The sequence below is a fragment of the Peromyscus californicus genome, unplaced genomic scaffold (assembly GCF_007827085.1).
Source record: "Peromyscus californicus insignis strain IS unplaced genomic scaffold, ASM782708v3 Scaffold_7__1_contigs__length_154581171, whole genome shotgun sequence".
Taxonomy (NCBI): Eukaryota; Metazoa; Chordata; class Mammalia; order Rodentia; family Cricetidae; genus Peromyscus; species Peromyscus californicus.
Window position 1 is genome coordinate 145,879,795 of NW_026294595.1, and position 16,934 is coordinate 145,896,728.

General features: G+C 41.9%; 1 protein-coding gene across 1 annotated transcript in view; it reads left to right on the forward strand.

Annotated features, from left to right (window-relative positions):
- Dok5 (docking protein 5) overlaps nt 1–16,934 on the forward strand; it is a 152,174-nt gene that overhangs the window by 100,391 nt on the left and 34,849 nt on the right. The window contains exons 3-6 of the mRNA XM_052723291.1: nt 1,291–1,405; nt 1,495–1,614; nt 4,308–4,497; nt 12,847–12,982. Of these exons, the coding sequence (XP_052579251.1) occupies nt 1,291–1,405; nt 1,495–1,614; nt 4,308–4,497; nt 12,847–12,982 (561 nt within the window). The remainder of the gene's footprint in view (nt 1–1,290; nt 1,406–1,494; nt 1,615–4,307; nt 4,498–12,846; nt 12,983–16,934) is intronic.

Below are 16,934 nucleotides of genomic sequence, written 5' to 3' on the forward strand. Positions count from 1 at the left end.
GGAGGAGACACAGGGGGCTGTGGTGGTCATTTGCACACAGGATTTGGGTTTTCATGCCAAGTGTAATTGGAAATCTTGGAAGTATTAAGTTTCCTGCATAAAAATGCCAGAATCAGACCTCGAGGGTGCAAAGACCACACGCTGTTTGCACAGTGAATTCCTGGGGTTTAAAGTGGAAGTAGGGAAACAAATAAATAATTATAGAAAGATGTCCATGGCTTAGATTGGGTTCTGGCACAAAAATACACACACACACACACACACACACACACACACACACACACACACACACCAAATCAGCACTTGTATGTACTGAGTGCCAAGGGGTTATTGCAGATGGAGGATAAGCCATGTCCTGCAGAGTCCCTGGAGATGCTGATATGGCAAGTCTCTGAGGAGCACTGTGTGGCATTTCATGCTGGTAAATTTGCATTTATACTATAAGAAGGGCCACTGGAGGTTAAGAAGCCGGGAAATGAAATGATCAGATTAATGTGCCCATGGAGGGTGTTTATTTTTCTTCCTGGGTATTTCTTAAGCCAGGCATTTATTGAATTTAGGGTAATGGATGGGAGAGGTGGTCCAGCATCACTGCAGGCCAAGATTGATAGGAGGCTTATTCTTTTGTATAACATTTAAGGGGGTGTTAAGGGGAGTTTAAGCTTGCCACTATGAAAGGCTTATTTATCTTGTAAATAAATACTTACCAGGAAGCCATGTAAGCCTTCCTCCTGGCAGGCCCCTCCAGTATGACAGGACCTCATCTCAGCAGAACTTCCCTGGTGGAAGCACCATGAGCTAGCATCCTCTACAGCAGGGGAGGGATTTATGTGAGTGCTAATAGCTAAGACTGTGGGAAAGAGAGGGGTGCCATGTATAATGGGACAACTTTGTTACTGATGTGAATGGGGAGGTACTGTGCAGTGTTCGCATACCCTAAAACTGAGACCCATAATCACTGAGGAGCTCAAAGTGAGTCAGAGAAGGTGAAATCAAGTTTGTGGTGGAGTCTCTGAGTTGTGATGTAGGGCTTGACTATTGAACATGGGGATGATTTTTGAGATCCCAGACCCTTCCCCTCTAATTTGATAAATTATTGATGGATTGGACCACCTTTCCCTTCCTCCCATCCTCCTAATGCATACCTAGCCTTCATATCTGCAGATCTATTCTGTGAAGCTAGGCTTATGGAGGATGAGCTCATGGTACTCTGGGTCTCATCTCTGGGGATGTAGGTGGGAAGTGTTCATGCAGAGCATGTGACCAGACTCCCAAATCTTGATTTTTCAGGTTACAGAACTCAACAATGTGAAAAATGTAGCCCGATTGCCAAAGAGCACCAAGAAACATGCTATAGGGATTTATTTCAATGATGACACCTCGAAAACCTTTGCCTGTGAATCAGGTTTGTTTGCGGCTACTGGGGCAGGGGTCTTTGGCCTTTGATGTATGTATGTGTATATAATATATCCTTTTTTTTTGCCATTTCCTCAGATCTTGAGGCAGATGAGTGGTGCAAAGTTCTCCAGATGGAGTGTGTGGGGACCAGAATCAATGACATCAGCCTTGGAGAGCCTGACTTGTTGGCTACTGGGGTGGAACGAGAGCAGAGTGGTACGTGTGCAAAGTCCTCACCTCCTCCCTCTCTTATAAACTGGTTTACTCCCTTGTGATAAGACACAAGGCGTCTTCATTATGTGTAATTGTGAGTTATAGAAAGTATGAAGAAGGGAGTTATGATAACAATCAATGTTAATATTTGCAGCAACTGTTTTTCTCAAAAGTTCTGTGATGTATAATAGAAAAGTATCCACATTCATGGTTTCAGTCAGAAATTTTTGAGGACCACACTGTGTGTCCACTGGATGGAAGGTGATTTATGAATATTCAACTGTTACATTTGCACAGGCACCCCATCCCACAGGTGCTAGGACTCCCCCATTTTATAGACGGGGAAAGCCAAAACCTCAGAGACCTAACCACCTTGCTCCAAATGTAGTAAGTGGTTAGTGTTTGAATCCAGACTCTGATCATGGGTCTCCATTTACAATGCATGGACTTTAAAGTGTGATGATTTCCCCCTTGCCTTTTCACTTAAAATATGTTTGAACACTTTCCAATGTTTTTAATAGAATTTAATCCCTTGAATATTTCATCAAGTTTAAGCCCACTTAAAAATCTGTGATGAAAAAAAATTCAACCCTTGAGCCAACTCAGCTCAACACACCATCTAGGAATAAATCCTTTAAAATAATAATGACCAAAATATTCATGAACATTTTAGCAAAAATCAATGTTGATTCATAGTGCAAGCCTGGAAGAATTGCTCCATCTTCAAATAGCTGAACCTAGTGACTGGGGAGATTGGAATCCAGGGTTCTGCTTCAAAGCCTGACTTGATCTATGAGCACTTGTCAGAGTGGAGGGGGCTTTGGGTCACCTAGATTGATGGCAGACATGCCAGAGGTGGAATTGCACTGGCACTCTCAGTGAGCAATCTAGCTGTTAGTTAAAACTCTTCTCCCTCCCAGCGGAGCTGTGTCTTCATGACACATTTACAGTCTTTGCCCCATTGAGTGCACTGTACCTACTGTGGTATGTCACTACACAACTGTTGTTGATCAGGACCAGGAAATGCTGACTAGTGCAGAGAACCTCTAGTCAGGTTGGGAACTGCAGTTACCGAAGGGTGAGGCCATTTACCAAGGCCATTCACCCCACCCCAGACCTTCCTTCTGTAGTTCTTTCTGGCAGAGGGGAGATAGCCAGAGCCTTGGGGACACAGGCCTGGGCATTGAAAGCATGGCAGGGGTTGATTGCTATTATCTTTTAGAGTGTCTAGGTCGGCACTTAGCTTTCACATGTTTGTGTTTGTGGCATAGTAGAAACTCATAGTGCTGAAATTCAAATTCAGAACGATGCCTAAGGCTTCCTTTTGCCACCAGCTTCGTGTCCTTGGGGTTTCTCTTATTACAGGTTCTTATAAATCTCCACTATTTCTTTGAAAGTACTTTATAATCTTATTTTGTAGGAGTTCACATAAGTGCAATTGTTAAAATGATTCTCACCAAATGCATGCTAGGCAAGTTCTCTACCACTGACCTCTCTCCCCAGCCCCCACTAATTTATCTTTATCGCAAATCAATTTGCCTCTAACGGAATCCATTAATAATGGTCTCTTTCACTTCTTACTTACTGAAAACAGTTTTACAAATGGTCCAGAACTCTCAAGGGACATAGCTGTTTCATGACAGTTTCTAGAAAACACTCAACATTTGGCTATTGAGAGTTCAAAGTAAATTCAAAAACTTAAACAGCGGGGGACCTGAGCCCATTCATGAACACAATCTTAATATTACTATTTACTACGTTAAAATAAAATATGGAGATTTTGATGATTTTTCTTATTACAAAATAGCTAATTTAGACGATTCCTAATATGAAATTATTAGTCTCACACTGTCTTGTTAGATGTCTGGGATCTACTATGGGATGATGGATAGAATTGTGATTGCAAATGCCATAGTACTTTTGTTCTTATTTCCCTTAGAGATTTTTGACTCTAACTTTCTGTGTTAATGAAGTTTCTAAATAGTAATAATAAAAACAATGTAACTGTGTTTGGGGGAGATCCTGTCTACAGTCACTAGCTAAGGTAGCTACTATAATCTTGGTGATGTTTTCAACAGTCACTCTAGGAAGCAAATGGCTATCTCTTCCCAGAGTTGCCTGAAGTTCTTTGTTCAAACTCTTTTAAGACTATCCCTTGGCAGCCTCACAATTGTTGGTCCGCTAATTACACGCTGTTACTGTGGAGTATGGTTTAAATAATTTGGAGTCCAGCTTTATTCAGTTGATTATAGAAATTGTAAGCTAATTGATGTTACTTTAGGACCACACATCACAAACACGTCATTTCGCACCTGTACCTTTTGTGAATACAGAAGTGTAGGTGTAATTAATGTGTGCTCAGCAGGGGAAACATTGCTTTTAGAGGTTTCATTGCTCTGGTCTTTTATTGGCATACAGTTTTTTTTTATAATGCAAATTGAAAAAGTCTAAAAATGATCTTTGTTAATGTAAATAGCGTTTAGTTGTGTTGACACCCAGAGTGTATCATTATGCTATGTAATAGCATCCACATTTAAAAATTCATTTTTCTATGGCAGTTCATTTGTAACTTTGATCTTCCTGAGTGTTCCACCAAACCCTAGCATGTAGATATTTTTAAATGCTTCTGTATTCCTACGATGTCTTTGCTGTGTTATTTCTGGGGATTTTAGACTAACCTTTTGTTTTTCTCCCAGAGAGATTCAATGTGTATTTGATGCCATCTCCTAACTTAGATGTACATGGCGAATGTGCCTTGCAGATTACATATGAGTACATCTGTCTTTGGGACATCCAGAATCCCAGAGTCAAACTCATCTCTTGGCCGCTAAGTGCCCTGCGGCGGTATGGACGTGACACCACGTGGTTCACATTTGAGGCAGGGAGGTGAGTACATGGCTTTCAATGCATCTTTTCTCGGTGTCTGCTTACCTTCTCCAGGTTCAGGTCATGGAGTTGGACCGGAAGTTTGCTTCGGAAAATTCATAAACTGTGGTCGTATGGAAAGATTGTAGCACAGTGCTCAGGTGCCCAGCATCCCTTCACTCCTAGGGAGGATTCTAACGCTTCACAAATATAACATGAAATTTTATTCCTTGATTTGGTGACATGCCACAAACTGAGGCTGAGCTGGTAAACGGTGCCATGGACTGGGTTCAGCGAAACAGAGACCGGCTCCCTGTTGCTGGAGCGCTTCCTGTTGCTGGAGCGTTTCCTGTTGCTGGAGAGCTTCCTGTTGCTTGAGCGCTTCCTGTTGCTGGAGCGCTTCCTGTTGCTGGAGCGCTTCCTTGCTGTACTTCAATGCATACTACGTGAGCTAACACGGTAGATCGTGCATATGCCGACCACTGACACTTCTCAGGTTGCACATAACTGAGGTCCATCTAATCTACTTACTATTTAACAAACGGCAGAAATGCTGGAAGTGCTCGATTCTAAAACTTGCTTATTGTTATCCCACGGAGTCCTTTTAGGGTCTCCTAGCTCCTGTTAGAGGCAAATGTGGGAGTGAAAAGAATACAGTACCAATTGGGTGAACCATGGCCTACAAAGAGATCCTTCTGGTCAGTGTTTTATTTTACCTCTCCACCCATTATTCTTCTCCCTAAGAGCTTAGGTTCCTTTTAAAGGCAATAAAAAAATAAAATTAATTAATAAAATAAATAAATAAAACCAGTCACCTTTTGTATTTTAAAATTTCAAATGACTCAAGTTTTAAGAACTACAAGGCCATCAAACTAATCATTATTCTAGCATGGAATGGAGAGGGCTTCACAAATCCCAACCCCTAACTGAAGAACTGTGGATGGTTAATACCTGCTGGGGGAGGTAGAGTCAGTTTTCTTTAAGGGTGTGGCTTCTGGTAGGTGGACCCCACTCCAGTGGATGGCCTTATATCCAGGAGCATATAAAGAGCACAAACTGGATAATGGGTTATTTATTAAGCAAAAACAAAAATAACAACAACAAAAATAGGTTGAAGACACAAAGTTGAGTGGTATGTTGGGAGATAGGGAGTTGGCAATGAATCTGAAGGAGTAGAAGCTAATATGACCAAAATACATTGAATGGAATTCTTAAGGAATTGACAAAAGTATTAAAAATGAAATGTAAGCTCATCTGTATGTATCTTAAAATTGCCCTGAAGTTGTAACAACCAGGTTAAAGTATTTAAGGTGACTGGCTGATATTAATTTTTTTTTTTTTTTTGGTTTTTCGAGACAGGGCTTCTCTGTGTAGCTTTGCACCTTTCCTGGAACTCACTCTGTAGCCCAGGTTGGCCTCAAACTCACAGAGATCCGCCTGCCCTTGCCTCCCAAGTGCTGGGATTAAAGGCGTGCGCCACCACCGCCTGGCTATAATATTGATTTAAAGAGAGTAAAAGCAGAACTTGGAACACTGCCCAAACCTCTGACTCAGGTGAATACATGAGAGTGATGCGCTCAATCAGTTTACCTCATTTCAAACAGAGTCTGAGTAGTTAACATTTACTTTTTGGAAATAAGATCAATTTAATGTTTTCACAACATTCTAAAAAATTAAAACAAAATGTTTTTCTTCCACATGTAGTTCTCCTTTGGTTTATACCCTCCCTTCCTCCCTCCCTCCCTCCCTCCCTCCCTCCCTCCCTTCCTTCTGGCTTTGGGTTTTTGGTTTGTGGTTAGTTTTCTTGTTTTTGAAATGGTGTGTCATGTAGCCCAGACTGACCTCAAACTTGGACTCTTGATCTTCCTGCTTCCAACTCCCAAGTAATAGGAAGACAGATGTGCACCACACACCTGGGCTGTTTTACTTTCAAAGATATAGAAGGGAGTTAGCTACTGTCCTGGACAACATTAAAAATAAAACCTTCATGTAAACATTTTTTTTTTGCATTCCTCCTTTATCTCAATGACCAGTCTACTATTTATAAAGGAAAATCCTTATGGGAAACTAAGAACTTGCTTGGTTGGATGGATATACTTCCTGCTTTGAGTCTGTTAGGACTTTTGGAGCAAGGTGGGGGCTTGCAGAACACAGAAAGTGAGTCACAAGGTAATGCCACTACTTCATATTTTCTCTGAAATGCAAATGAAGATGGATTTTTATCATTACCATCAGGATGCTAGATAATAAGATCATTTGTGTTCCCCCAAGTGTGATGCTTTCATATCTGCCTTATTTTATTAGTAAAGATAATTTCCTCCATGGTTATTTTTGGATACCTCCAAAACAAGGCAGTTGTTTTGTTGGTGTTTATGTCTGTGGCTGTATATATACTTTAGAGTAGATGCCTTTGGAGGCCAGAAGAGGGCATCAGATCCCCTGGAGCTGGAGTAACAAGTGGTTGTGTGGCCTGATGTGGGCACAAGAAATCAAACTGCAGTCTTCTTAAAAACCAGCAAGCGTTCTTAACCTCCATGCCATCTCTGCAGCCCCTGGATCATGTATTCTTGTCAGCATACCAATCCTTACTTATGAAGTGACCTCAGCTTCATGTTCAAGGAAGACCTCCATCAGTAAGTCACAGATATATGAAGAGACTGCTGATTTGATATTCTTCCTAAACTGTGTGTGGGTATATAAACGCCCATAGCTTGAACTGAGTTTTGAGAAACCCCATTGCTCTTTTCTTTCATAGTCTAGGCCCATGTAACCAGAGCCATCTACCTTTTCTCAGGTAGCTGTGGGGGTGGGGCTTAGCTAGTGTATTTCTGCCCTTCACCTCCCAGGATAAGTAGATCTACCTCTAATTGGCATGGGTTTTTTTCCCCCTTGAAGAAAATTTGGAGATGAAGCATAGGACTTGTAATGAACCACAATTGTACCAAGATGTGTCCCTGGCAATAAAAAGTAACAATTCACTTATTCTGGAAACCCAGAGATATATTGCTTCTTTTGTCTGAGATGTCTGTCTGTAGTCTGCTGTTTGTTTCTGCTTCGGAGCCCTGACATCTCACTTGTACAAATCAACCTGTCAGAGAGGCTGGAGTTTTCCATGGGAAGATCCAACTGGCAGGACGTTCTCTAGGTGGCCACATTCCCATGGAACCTTCCCCGAAGGGTTATTGTTTGGAGAAGGGTGGCCGGTATCCAGCGAGCTTCCCTTTTAGGTTTCAAGCTGGTTGCTGGGTTCACATACTTCAGTGTCAATCTCTGCCTCACCTCCGACTGATTCAAATTAATTTCCTGGGTTTTGCTTCTGCAGGAGTGAGAGGCTCAGGAGACGTTTGGCAGAACCTGCTAAATAATTTCCACACATGAATGCCTTTCTTTACTGACCAGAGAGGGAGAGTCTCTCTTGTGCCTTTGGCACCATTTAAAAAGAAATTTTAGGTATGCCAAGAAAGGTGAAAACTTGAATTCCACGCACAGATGCTTCCCTTAAATTTAGGAAAGAGTTTTTGCTTGGGTGTAAGGTTATCTAAACAGACTTGGAAAATAAATAGTAGCTTTTTATGTAGCTCACATTAAACGCAATCTAACTGGTTAGGTAACTTTTTAGTGGAGAAGTTGGACTCTCTTCTAACTGAAGAGTCTATGCGGAAAGCAAAAGCTGCCCTGCTGTCTCTGGCATATTCTTGATTTGTGTTCGTGGTTCCAAGCCATTGAACATTCTCCAATATCTGAATGTTTCAGAGACAGTTCATTCCTTATTATCAAGGAAAAAAAGTAAGTGGGCATGGCATCCTCCTTTCTCACTATGTTGAGTAGAGAAATTCACACGGGGTGCTCTGTCTCACCACAGACTTGCTCAGGAGAAATGAATTCCTCTTCTTCTACCAGAAAATGGAAAAGATGGTGTCCTAATTTTCTGCTGTGATAAAATGCTCTGACCAAAAGTAGTCCCCTAGACTTCCCTCACTTCTGATCTCAAGTGTGAGTTCAGGCCAAGGTCAGCTTTCTAGTCTCCTCCAGACATATTCCATCCCTACCATCTTCAGGCATCCCTGATATTGTTCTGGGATGTGGTCCCACCTTTCCTCTGAGATAAAGATGCAATTTGAGACATCCTTCAAAAAGCATCTGAGGTAAAAGCAATGGATAAAGAGAAAGGAGGAAGGGGTTACAAGATACCAAAATGCCTTCCTGCTCTTCAGCACATGAATGCCTGAGCAGGTTTTTCTCTTGTGTTTTCTGAAGAGCTGACCAGCCTGCACTGTGGTACTGGGTTATATAAAGCCATTTGTCTATTTGATGTGTTTTTATTTTTATTGCCTTGGGCCCTTCACCCATTATACTGTTTGTCAAGGCCTATAGTAACATTTTAATGTGTTGAGACACTCCTTATGAAACAGCTCCAAGCCAATCAGTCAGGCAAAGCAAGTAGAATGGAAGGGCTTATGTGCCAGGATTAGAAGAGGCTGAAGGGAATTGCATGGAAAGGCCAGGTTTTGTCCATCCTCCACTCTGTGAGTCATGCAGTAGAGCTAAAGGGCACACATTCTTAAATAAACAGAAGGAAATCCCGACATTTAAACCAGAGGCCACATGTCTGTTCTACTGAGAGTTCTTTCATGAATCTTATCTCTTTATTTCACAGTGGGGAACCTCTTGGCCATTATTGGTAGGTCAAGCCATTTTGGCCCTTACAGAACAAAATATAAATAATGGAACAGGTTGCTGACATCTAAAATCAGCTAACTTTACATACAAGATTTCTTACTAGTCTTAAATGGTGTGAAGCAGCTATAACATTGGATTCCTCTGTATATATAAATACCTTACTAGCTTATTGTAGGCTAAAAATCTTAAAAAAAAAAAGAAAGAAAGAAACTTACTTCCCATTAGCCTTGTCTCCTCCACTCTCTATACCCTAGGGGGTCTGAATAGAAAGTCTTGTTTTTCTACCTGAGCTATGATGGTTAGGGATGTGACTCTTGTTTTTTTCTGTAAGTGGTAAGCTATGGCCGTGGCATTGCCTGTGGCAGTGGTGTGTGTGTGCATGTGTGTGTGTGTGTGTGTGTGTGTGTGTGTGTGTGTGTGTGTCTGTCTGTCTGTCTGTGAACCTGAATAGTGTGTGTGTGTCTCTGCACTCATTGGCTTCAGGTGAGTGTCGGAAAAAAAATGCTTGATTCTATAGTCACTTTGATTTCCTTTGTTTTTGATCACAGTATTTGAGAGATTTAAATGATGTCATTAAAGAAAAGATCTGCATTATGCTTTTCAAAAGGAGACATTGGTGGGTGAACTGGGGATATAGCTCAGTTGGTAGAAGGTTTGCCCATCACACACAAAGCCTTGAGTTTGAACACAACTACTGCTTAAACCAAGCATCAGGACACGCAGCTGTAGACTCAGCATTCATCATGACACACAGCTGTAGACTCAGCACTCATTAGGACACACAACTGTAGACCTAGCACTCACATGTGGGCAGGTAGGTCAGCAGTTTAAGCCCCTCCTCAGGTACATACTGGTTTGGAGGACCGAACAGGATGATGACACCCTATCTCAAGACAAACAAGTAAAACTCCAGGAATTGTCCAAAGGATGATTTTGTTAAGAGTTGTTCTTGCCAGTTAATGAGTAATAATGTAAAGGAAGTACTGTCAAGCAAGCATCAACTGCTAAGAGAGGGAGAAAACATTAGCATGTTAATAGATTTATGACCAACCTATGTAGCAATAGATCAGTGTATTTGGTCATAATCTAAATTGTATTTCTTACTGTGACTTTTAGTCAAAACAAAAGCCTTTAAAGGCCCCTGGAGTACCAGGATTAAGAAATGTGCCTTCAAACTTAGGTGCTCCTCAGCCATCTTCTAGATGCTTCTGAGTAACAGGTGCCTTCTTGTCCTCAAGGGACAGGGCAGTCATTTCAGTAAGTCAATGAGCAGTGACCTCTATCATAGGAGAAACAGCAGGTGATTTCTTCCCTTGAAAGAATCAGTTAAGGCTGATTCTTCCTCTTAATAAATTCATGTACTTTGTGGTAAAAGAGATGTGGGAAAATCACAAAGCCTTGTAGAACTTTGTGCAAGGAAGTGGAATCGAGATTGTATAGCGACTTACATTCAAAATAGGTGAGAGCAGGGCTTGCAATGGCGTACGATGTCTTCACGAAACAGTTAACTGAAGAATGTTTTGAACCTCAGCTTTAATACTTTATTGACGGGGCACAACTTAATGATTACAATCCCATACTCATCACTGATTGACACCAAGCTCTCTTTCTCCTCTTTCCCAGCATCCCCTTCTCCCTTTCCTCATAAATCCATGTTCATGAAATTGAAGCTAAGCAGTGTCAGCCATTATTTAGCACCCCCCCATATGGCTGGGGTCCTGGGCCAACTATGAATAATTGGACTGGGTGTATTGTTCTTGTTTTATGACACTAATTGCATGTACTGGGTAAGTACAAAAAAGAGCAATGACTTGAGCTGGAAACTTCCTTAGTTCTTTATTGTGTCATACAGTTTCTCAGACGTGAACAAAACTCAAGCATCAAGTAAGGCAGAGTTCGTGCTATCAGCAAGAAGATCTGAAGTGGAAAGAGGGGGATTTAGACGGTTAGCTCCTTTAGAACAAACAAATACAACCTCTCATCATTGTTGTATATATTCACACCAGAACTCTTTTCAGTGTTACTGCATATGCTTTGATTCAAATTCTTTAAAGTATTGGCAGCAGTGGCTGGAGAGAGGGCTCAGCAGTTAGGAGTACTGGCTGCTCTTACAGAGGACTCAGGTTTGATTCTCAGCACCCACATGATGGCTCACAACAGTCCTTAACCTTAACTCCAGTTCCAGGGGATTTGGTGTCCTCTTCTGACCTCCAAGCACACCAGTCATGCATATGATGCACAGATGTACATGGAAACAAAACACCTATACTCATAAAATAAATATTTTTAAATTAAAAATACTTGTAGTAATTAAATATATTTGTATATGCACATGTGGTGATATTGTGTTCCCCAAAATGTATTGTGCACTCTAATAAACTTATCTGGGGTCAGAGAACAGAACAGCCACTAGATACAGAGGCCAGAAAATGGTGGCACACACACCTTTAATCCTAGCATTCTGAAGGCAGAGATCCATCTGGATCTCTGTGAGTTCAAAGCCACACTGGAAACAGCCAGGCATGGTGACTCATGCCTTTAATCCCAGGAAGTGATGGCAGGAAGCAGAAAGGTATATAAGGTGTGAGGACCAGGAACTAGAGCCTGGTTAAGCTTTTAGACTTTTAGCAGCAGTTCAGCTGAGACCCATTTGGATGAGGACACAGAGGTTTCCAGTCTGAGGAAACAGGATCAGCTGAGGAATTGGCGAGGTGAGGAACCTGTGGCTGGTTCTGCTTCTCTGATCTTTCAGCGTTCACCCCAATAACTCACACCGGGTTTGATCTTATTAATAAGACCTTTTAAGATTCGTGCTACATGAACACTAAAACATACACAATTAGAAAGAATTTGTTTTGTTTTAGTCTAATGGTGCCTGGCCAGTTCCCTTTATCAGTTTATTTCTGGATTTTTGTGGTCTGGGGTGGATATGCCCTTTCTCTAAATGTTTGACCTCAGTTCCCAAACCCATATACATTGTTTTCCTTGAAGAATTTCCCATGTGTCCCATACATTAACTCAGCAGAGTCCTGCTCCTTAAGGAAGGGTGATGGGTTGCATTGGATCCAGCATGTTGACAGGACGCTGGACCAACATTTTGTATGTGGATTTGGAAATGAAAGAATTCCTAGGGCTGTCATCTGTGGGGAAGTTAGAATAGTATCGAAGAAAGACAGAACCCCATTTTCTCCGGGAGCTTACAGCCCATGTAGTGGTTTTCTGCTGAAAGATTGTTCCTGGAGTGGGAGGAGGGATTAGTGCCACAGGGGCCCCTTTGGAGTGTGGCATTATACTGAGGATGGAGAAACAGTACTTAGCTTCTACTTCAGTTTATAATAAACAAACCAAAACACCATTCAGTACTTATCAGCTAGGAGTGTTGATTCCATGCCCACTGTTAGAATAGTTAATTAGACACTGACCATTTTGATCTAGTTAATATTGTTTAGCAAATGTGAACATGAGCTCGAATCACATTAAGAATAAATGAACTCAGATGGCATTCCTGTAACCCCAGCACTCAGGAGGCAAACACAGAAGGGCTGTTACAAGTCAACTCGGGCTACCTAGAGTTCTAGACCAGCAAGTGCTACATAGCATGACCCTGTACTAAAATTAAATGAGCAAATCCTGCCATGTCGACATTCTGAGAGCTGGGTTTTCAGACGTTTCTTGCTTTTGTCTTCACAGGATGTGTGAGACTGGTGAAGGGCTATTTATCTTTCAAACACGAGACGGCGAGGCCATCTACCAGAAGGTCCATTCTGCTGCATTGGCCATAGCTGAGCAGCATGAGCGCTTGTTGCAGAGTGTGAAAAATTCAATGGTATGTTTGGAATGTCTTCTTTCTGCCCAGCACACACTATAGACTGTGATCTGGGAATGTCCATGCTGAACAACACGGCCCACTTTACATAAGCAGTTGGTTTGTTTCTTGACTTAACATTGTAGGACATGGGTTGAGTGCTATCCCTAGAATTCCCAATGTGACCAACTGATAAACCACCTACTTTATCATTAATTATTACACATGAGTATTTGCATTTGTTGTGTACGCTCTGGAGGATGCTCACTGACAGCTGCCCTTTCAATTTCAAATGAGTGAGTTTCTTAAGCATGTAGCAAGAACAAATAAAAAGAAAACAAACAGGAAGTAGCAGGTAGAGAGAAGCAGCAAATAGATGACAAAATATCAAGGCAGGTGCTTATAACACCAACAGAAAAGACTCGGGTAGCCTGGCTGAGAGCAAGCAAAGGTAAGAACGTCAAATGGCGGCTTATAACATGCAGCAGAAATCACTTGGGAAATCCCATCTGGGGCATCCAGCTGAGTCTTCTCTCTCCATGGATGAATTTCTGTTCCTATTCCTACTTCAGTCTTTTTTACACCCAAGAATAAACAGTAGTGTTTTCTGTCTGGAATGGTTTGCCTTCTACCTGTTCTCAAGAACACAATGCACCCTTAGCTGCTTGCTGTTTCTCTCTTTCCACAAGAGAATCAGGGAGTCACTGGACAGGGTGCTTTAGAGGACACTTTGAGATAAACATGCTTGAGACTGAAGAGGGTGGGACTTCTCAGTAAGCTTAAACAGCAGGTGACAGTTCATCAATGTAATTTACATTACAACATTAACACTGAATGAGTGTGTATTGCCACCTATAAATTCAGCTCTGTGGCTAGCCTGCCTCTGCATATGTATGCATATCTTTATCAGAAGTTATTATTTCCAGACAACAAATGTGCCTAGAAAACACAAATGAAAGAAGGCTGAGGGAACCTGGGGAGAAATATTCCAGACTCAAATGAGGGATTTGAGTTTGTGCTAGTATGAAGTGAGTTACTGCAGGGAATGAATTGCAACTCAGTTACAAATGCTTTTTGAGACAGGGAAAGCCCGAGACAGCACACATAGCCATATATCTGCTATTGTATGAAGATGCTGACATGAGCATGCACACATGGGTTTGGAACACCTGTCCTTTGCATTGCATGCTGCTAGGGACTCTGACGTAAAGAAAATATTATAATTCTTCAGTGTCCTATAGAAGGAGAAGAAATATTTCTAGAAATCTTTAAGATTTTATTTATTTGTTTGTTTTTTTATTTGAGACAAGGTCCCTCTATGAAGACCGGCCTGTCCTAGAACTCACTATGTAGACCAGGCTAGCTTCCAATTTGCAGAGATCCACTGCCTCTGTCTTCCAAGTGCTGGGATTAAAGGCAAAGCTTGACTCTTTGATTTTTATTTTTAAATTTTGTGTATACATATGTGTTTCTGGATGTGAGTGCATGCATATGAGCTTAGCAGATACCTATGGATGCCCGGAGAGGGCATCATATACCCTGGAGCTGGAGTTATAGGCAATTACGAATAGCATAGGTGCTGAGGGAGGGGAATTGAATTCCAGTCCTCTGCAAGAGTAGTACACCCTCTTAACTGCTCAGCCATCTCTCCAGACCCAAATACCAAGAAATCTTAAATAGAAACACAAAGGACAAAAAAAAAAAAAAGTGCCTGGGAGACACTAAAAACAAGAGGAGCTCATGTGGCATGATAAGATTAAGGGGATTGGATTACAATTTGAAAATGTGCATGTAATGTTTGTTTTGGGAGTGGCCTTCTTGGGGCCAGAACTCACTACTGAAGGAGGGGAGAGAGCCAGGGCTGTGTTGCACATTCTGGACCAAGAGTTGGCTGTATGATCACAATTGCATTTCAGAGGTGGTTGGGATGTACACGCCATGAGATCTGGTGGGAATTAAGGGGGTGGAGAACCAACTTGTGTAGGGGATAATTTGCCAGGTTTTTGATTAAACGTTATTCTGGTGTTGCTGTGAGAATGCTTCTGGATGAGATGTCATTTTAATTGGTAATTAGAAGAAACAAATTTGTATTCTGAGGTGTTAGAGAGCTTCATTCCACTGGTTGGAGGCCTAGACAGCTTACAGGGAGAACGAATTCACTCTCTTTGCTTGAGAGTCTTGAGCTTGCACACTGGTCTTTTGCTATCTGCAAACTCAGACTTGAAGTGATACCATCAGTGCTTCTGGATCTCAGGCCTTCATATTACAGCTCAAGACTGCTGTGGAACAATCCTGTTCTACACTATGAATATGTATCACTCTCATTGGTTAATAAAAAGCTGACAGGCCAGGTAGCTAGGCAGGAAGTTAGGCAGGAAAGTCAAACTGAGAATGATGGGAAGAAGGAGGGTGGAGTTAGGACAGACGCCAGCCAGCCTCCAAGCAAGCAAGATGTATAGAAAATGAATTAATAAGCCATGAGCCACATAGCAAAGCATAAATAGAAATATGGGTTAATTTAAGTTTAAGAGCTAGCTAGTAACAAGCCTGAGCTACTTTCTGAGCATTTATAATTCATATTCAGCCTCTGTCTTGGTTATTTGGGACTGGGCGGTTGGGACAGGAAATGTCCATTTTCACAAGACCCCCTCACATTCATTACAATCTCTCTCTCCCTCCCTCCCTCCTTCTCCCTTCCTCCCACCCTCCTACCTCCCCCTGACTAATCTAACCAGCATGGAATAGACACGGATAATGCAGACACAGGCCATCACTGTCATTGTGCTTATGGTTGCTGCCTTGTAGCCAAACCTAGTTCCAACACCAGCATTACACCATTACAGCTTTGTGGAGTAGAGTGAAGTTCTAGATTTTTCTAAGCTCCAGTTTTCTGCTTCACAGAATGAGAAAAGTGGTAGAAAGTTAGATTTCCATGAGATCTGCTTACAATACATTTGGCATAGCCCACTGCTGAGTAGATCCATTGCTTCAGGTTGATCTCAACAACAGCTACATCTTAAACCACTCATCTGTCTGTCTGTCAGTCTGTGTCTGAGTAGAGGCAGCCTAAAGACAGCATTTGGAAGGAGTGGAGAGTGAAGCAACATGATGGCTTAGGTCACAGACAACTGTAGGAATCCATAGGAAGAGCTACATTTATTACAAATTCCATGCATCGTTGAAGAGCTTCAGACAAAGAAACATTGACCAGAGACAGCAAGGCCTCTTGCTTCTGCCACACAGCAAGATACCTATTGCCAATTTTTGAGTGTGGAGCTTCTGAGGTTTTAACCTGTAGGTGTATAACAAGCAGAATTGTACTGAACACACGACTTACAGTTAGCTTTTAAAAAGAGAACACCCTTGAGTGTTGATCCTCACTGTCTACCTTGCTTGAGGTAGGGTTTCTTGTTTGTGGATGCATGCTTCAGGTATGATAGCTTCAGGATACCTGAACTGGAAGCTTCTGGGACAATCTTCTGTCTCCAGCTCCCTATCCCTGAAGGAACAGTGGGATGACAGACTCTCTCCACTGCATGTGGCTTTACATGGAGTCTGGGGATTCAAACTCAGGTCCTCATGAGTATTATGTAACAAGTGCTCCTGAACTATTGCTCCAGCCCACAGCTATCTTTTTGAAAAAGCCTTATAAAACATCCAGGTTTTATATAGCAAGCATCTATTGTGTGGCTATATAGTACTACACTATACAGATTTTTCCATTAATTTTTCAAACTATGCTTCAGGGGCTGGAGAGATGGCTCAGCAGTTAAGAGCACTGGCTGCTCTTCCAGAGGACCTGGTTTCTATTCCCAGCATGCACATAGTGGTCACAACTATCTGTAACCACTATGTTCCAGGGGATTTGAATCCTCTTCTGGTCTCTATGAGCACCAGGCATGCAAATGGTGCACAGACATGCATGGAGGTGAAAACCCTGTCCACAGGAAATAAAATAAGCGCATTTAAAACC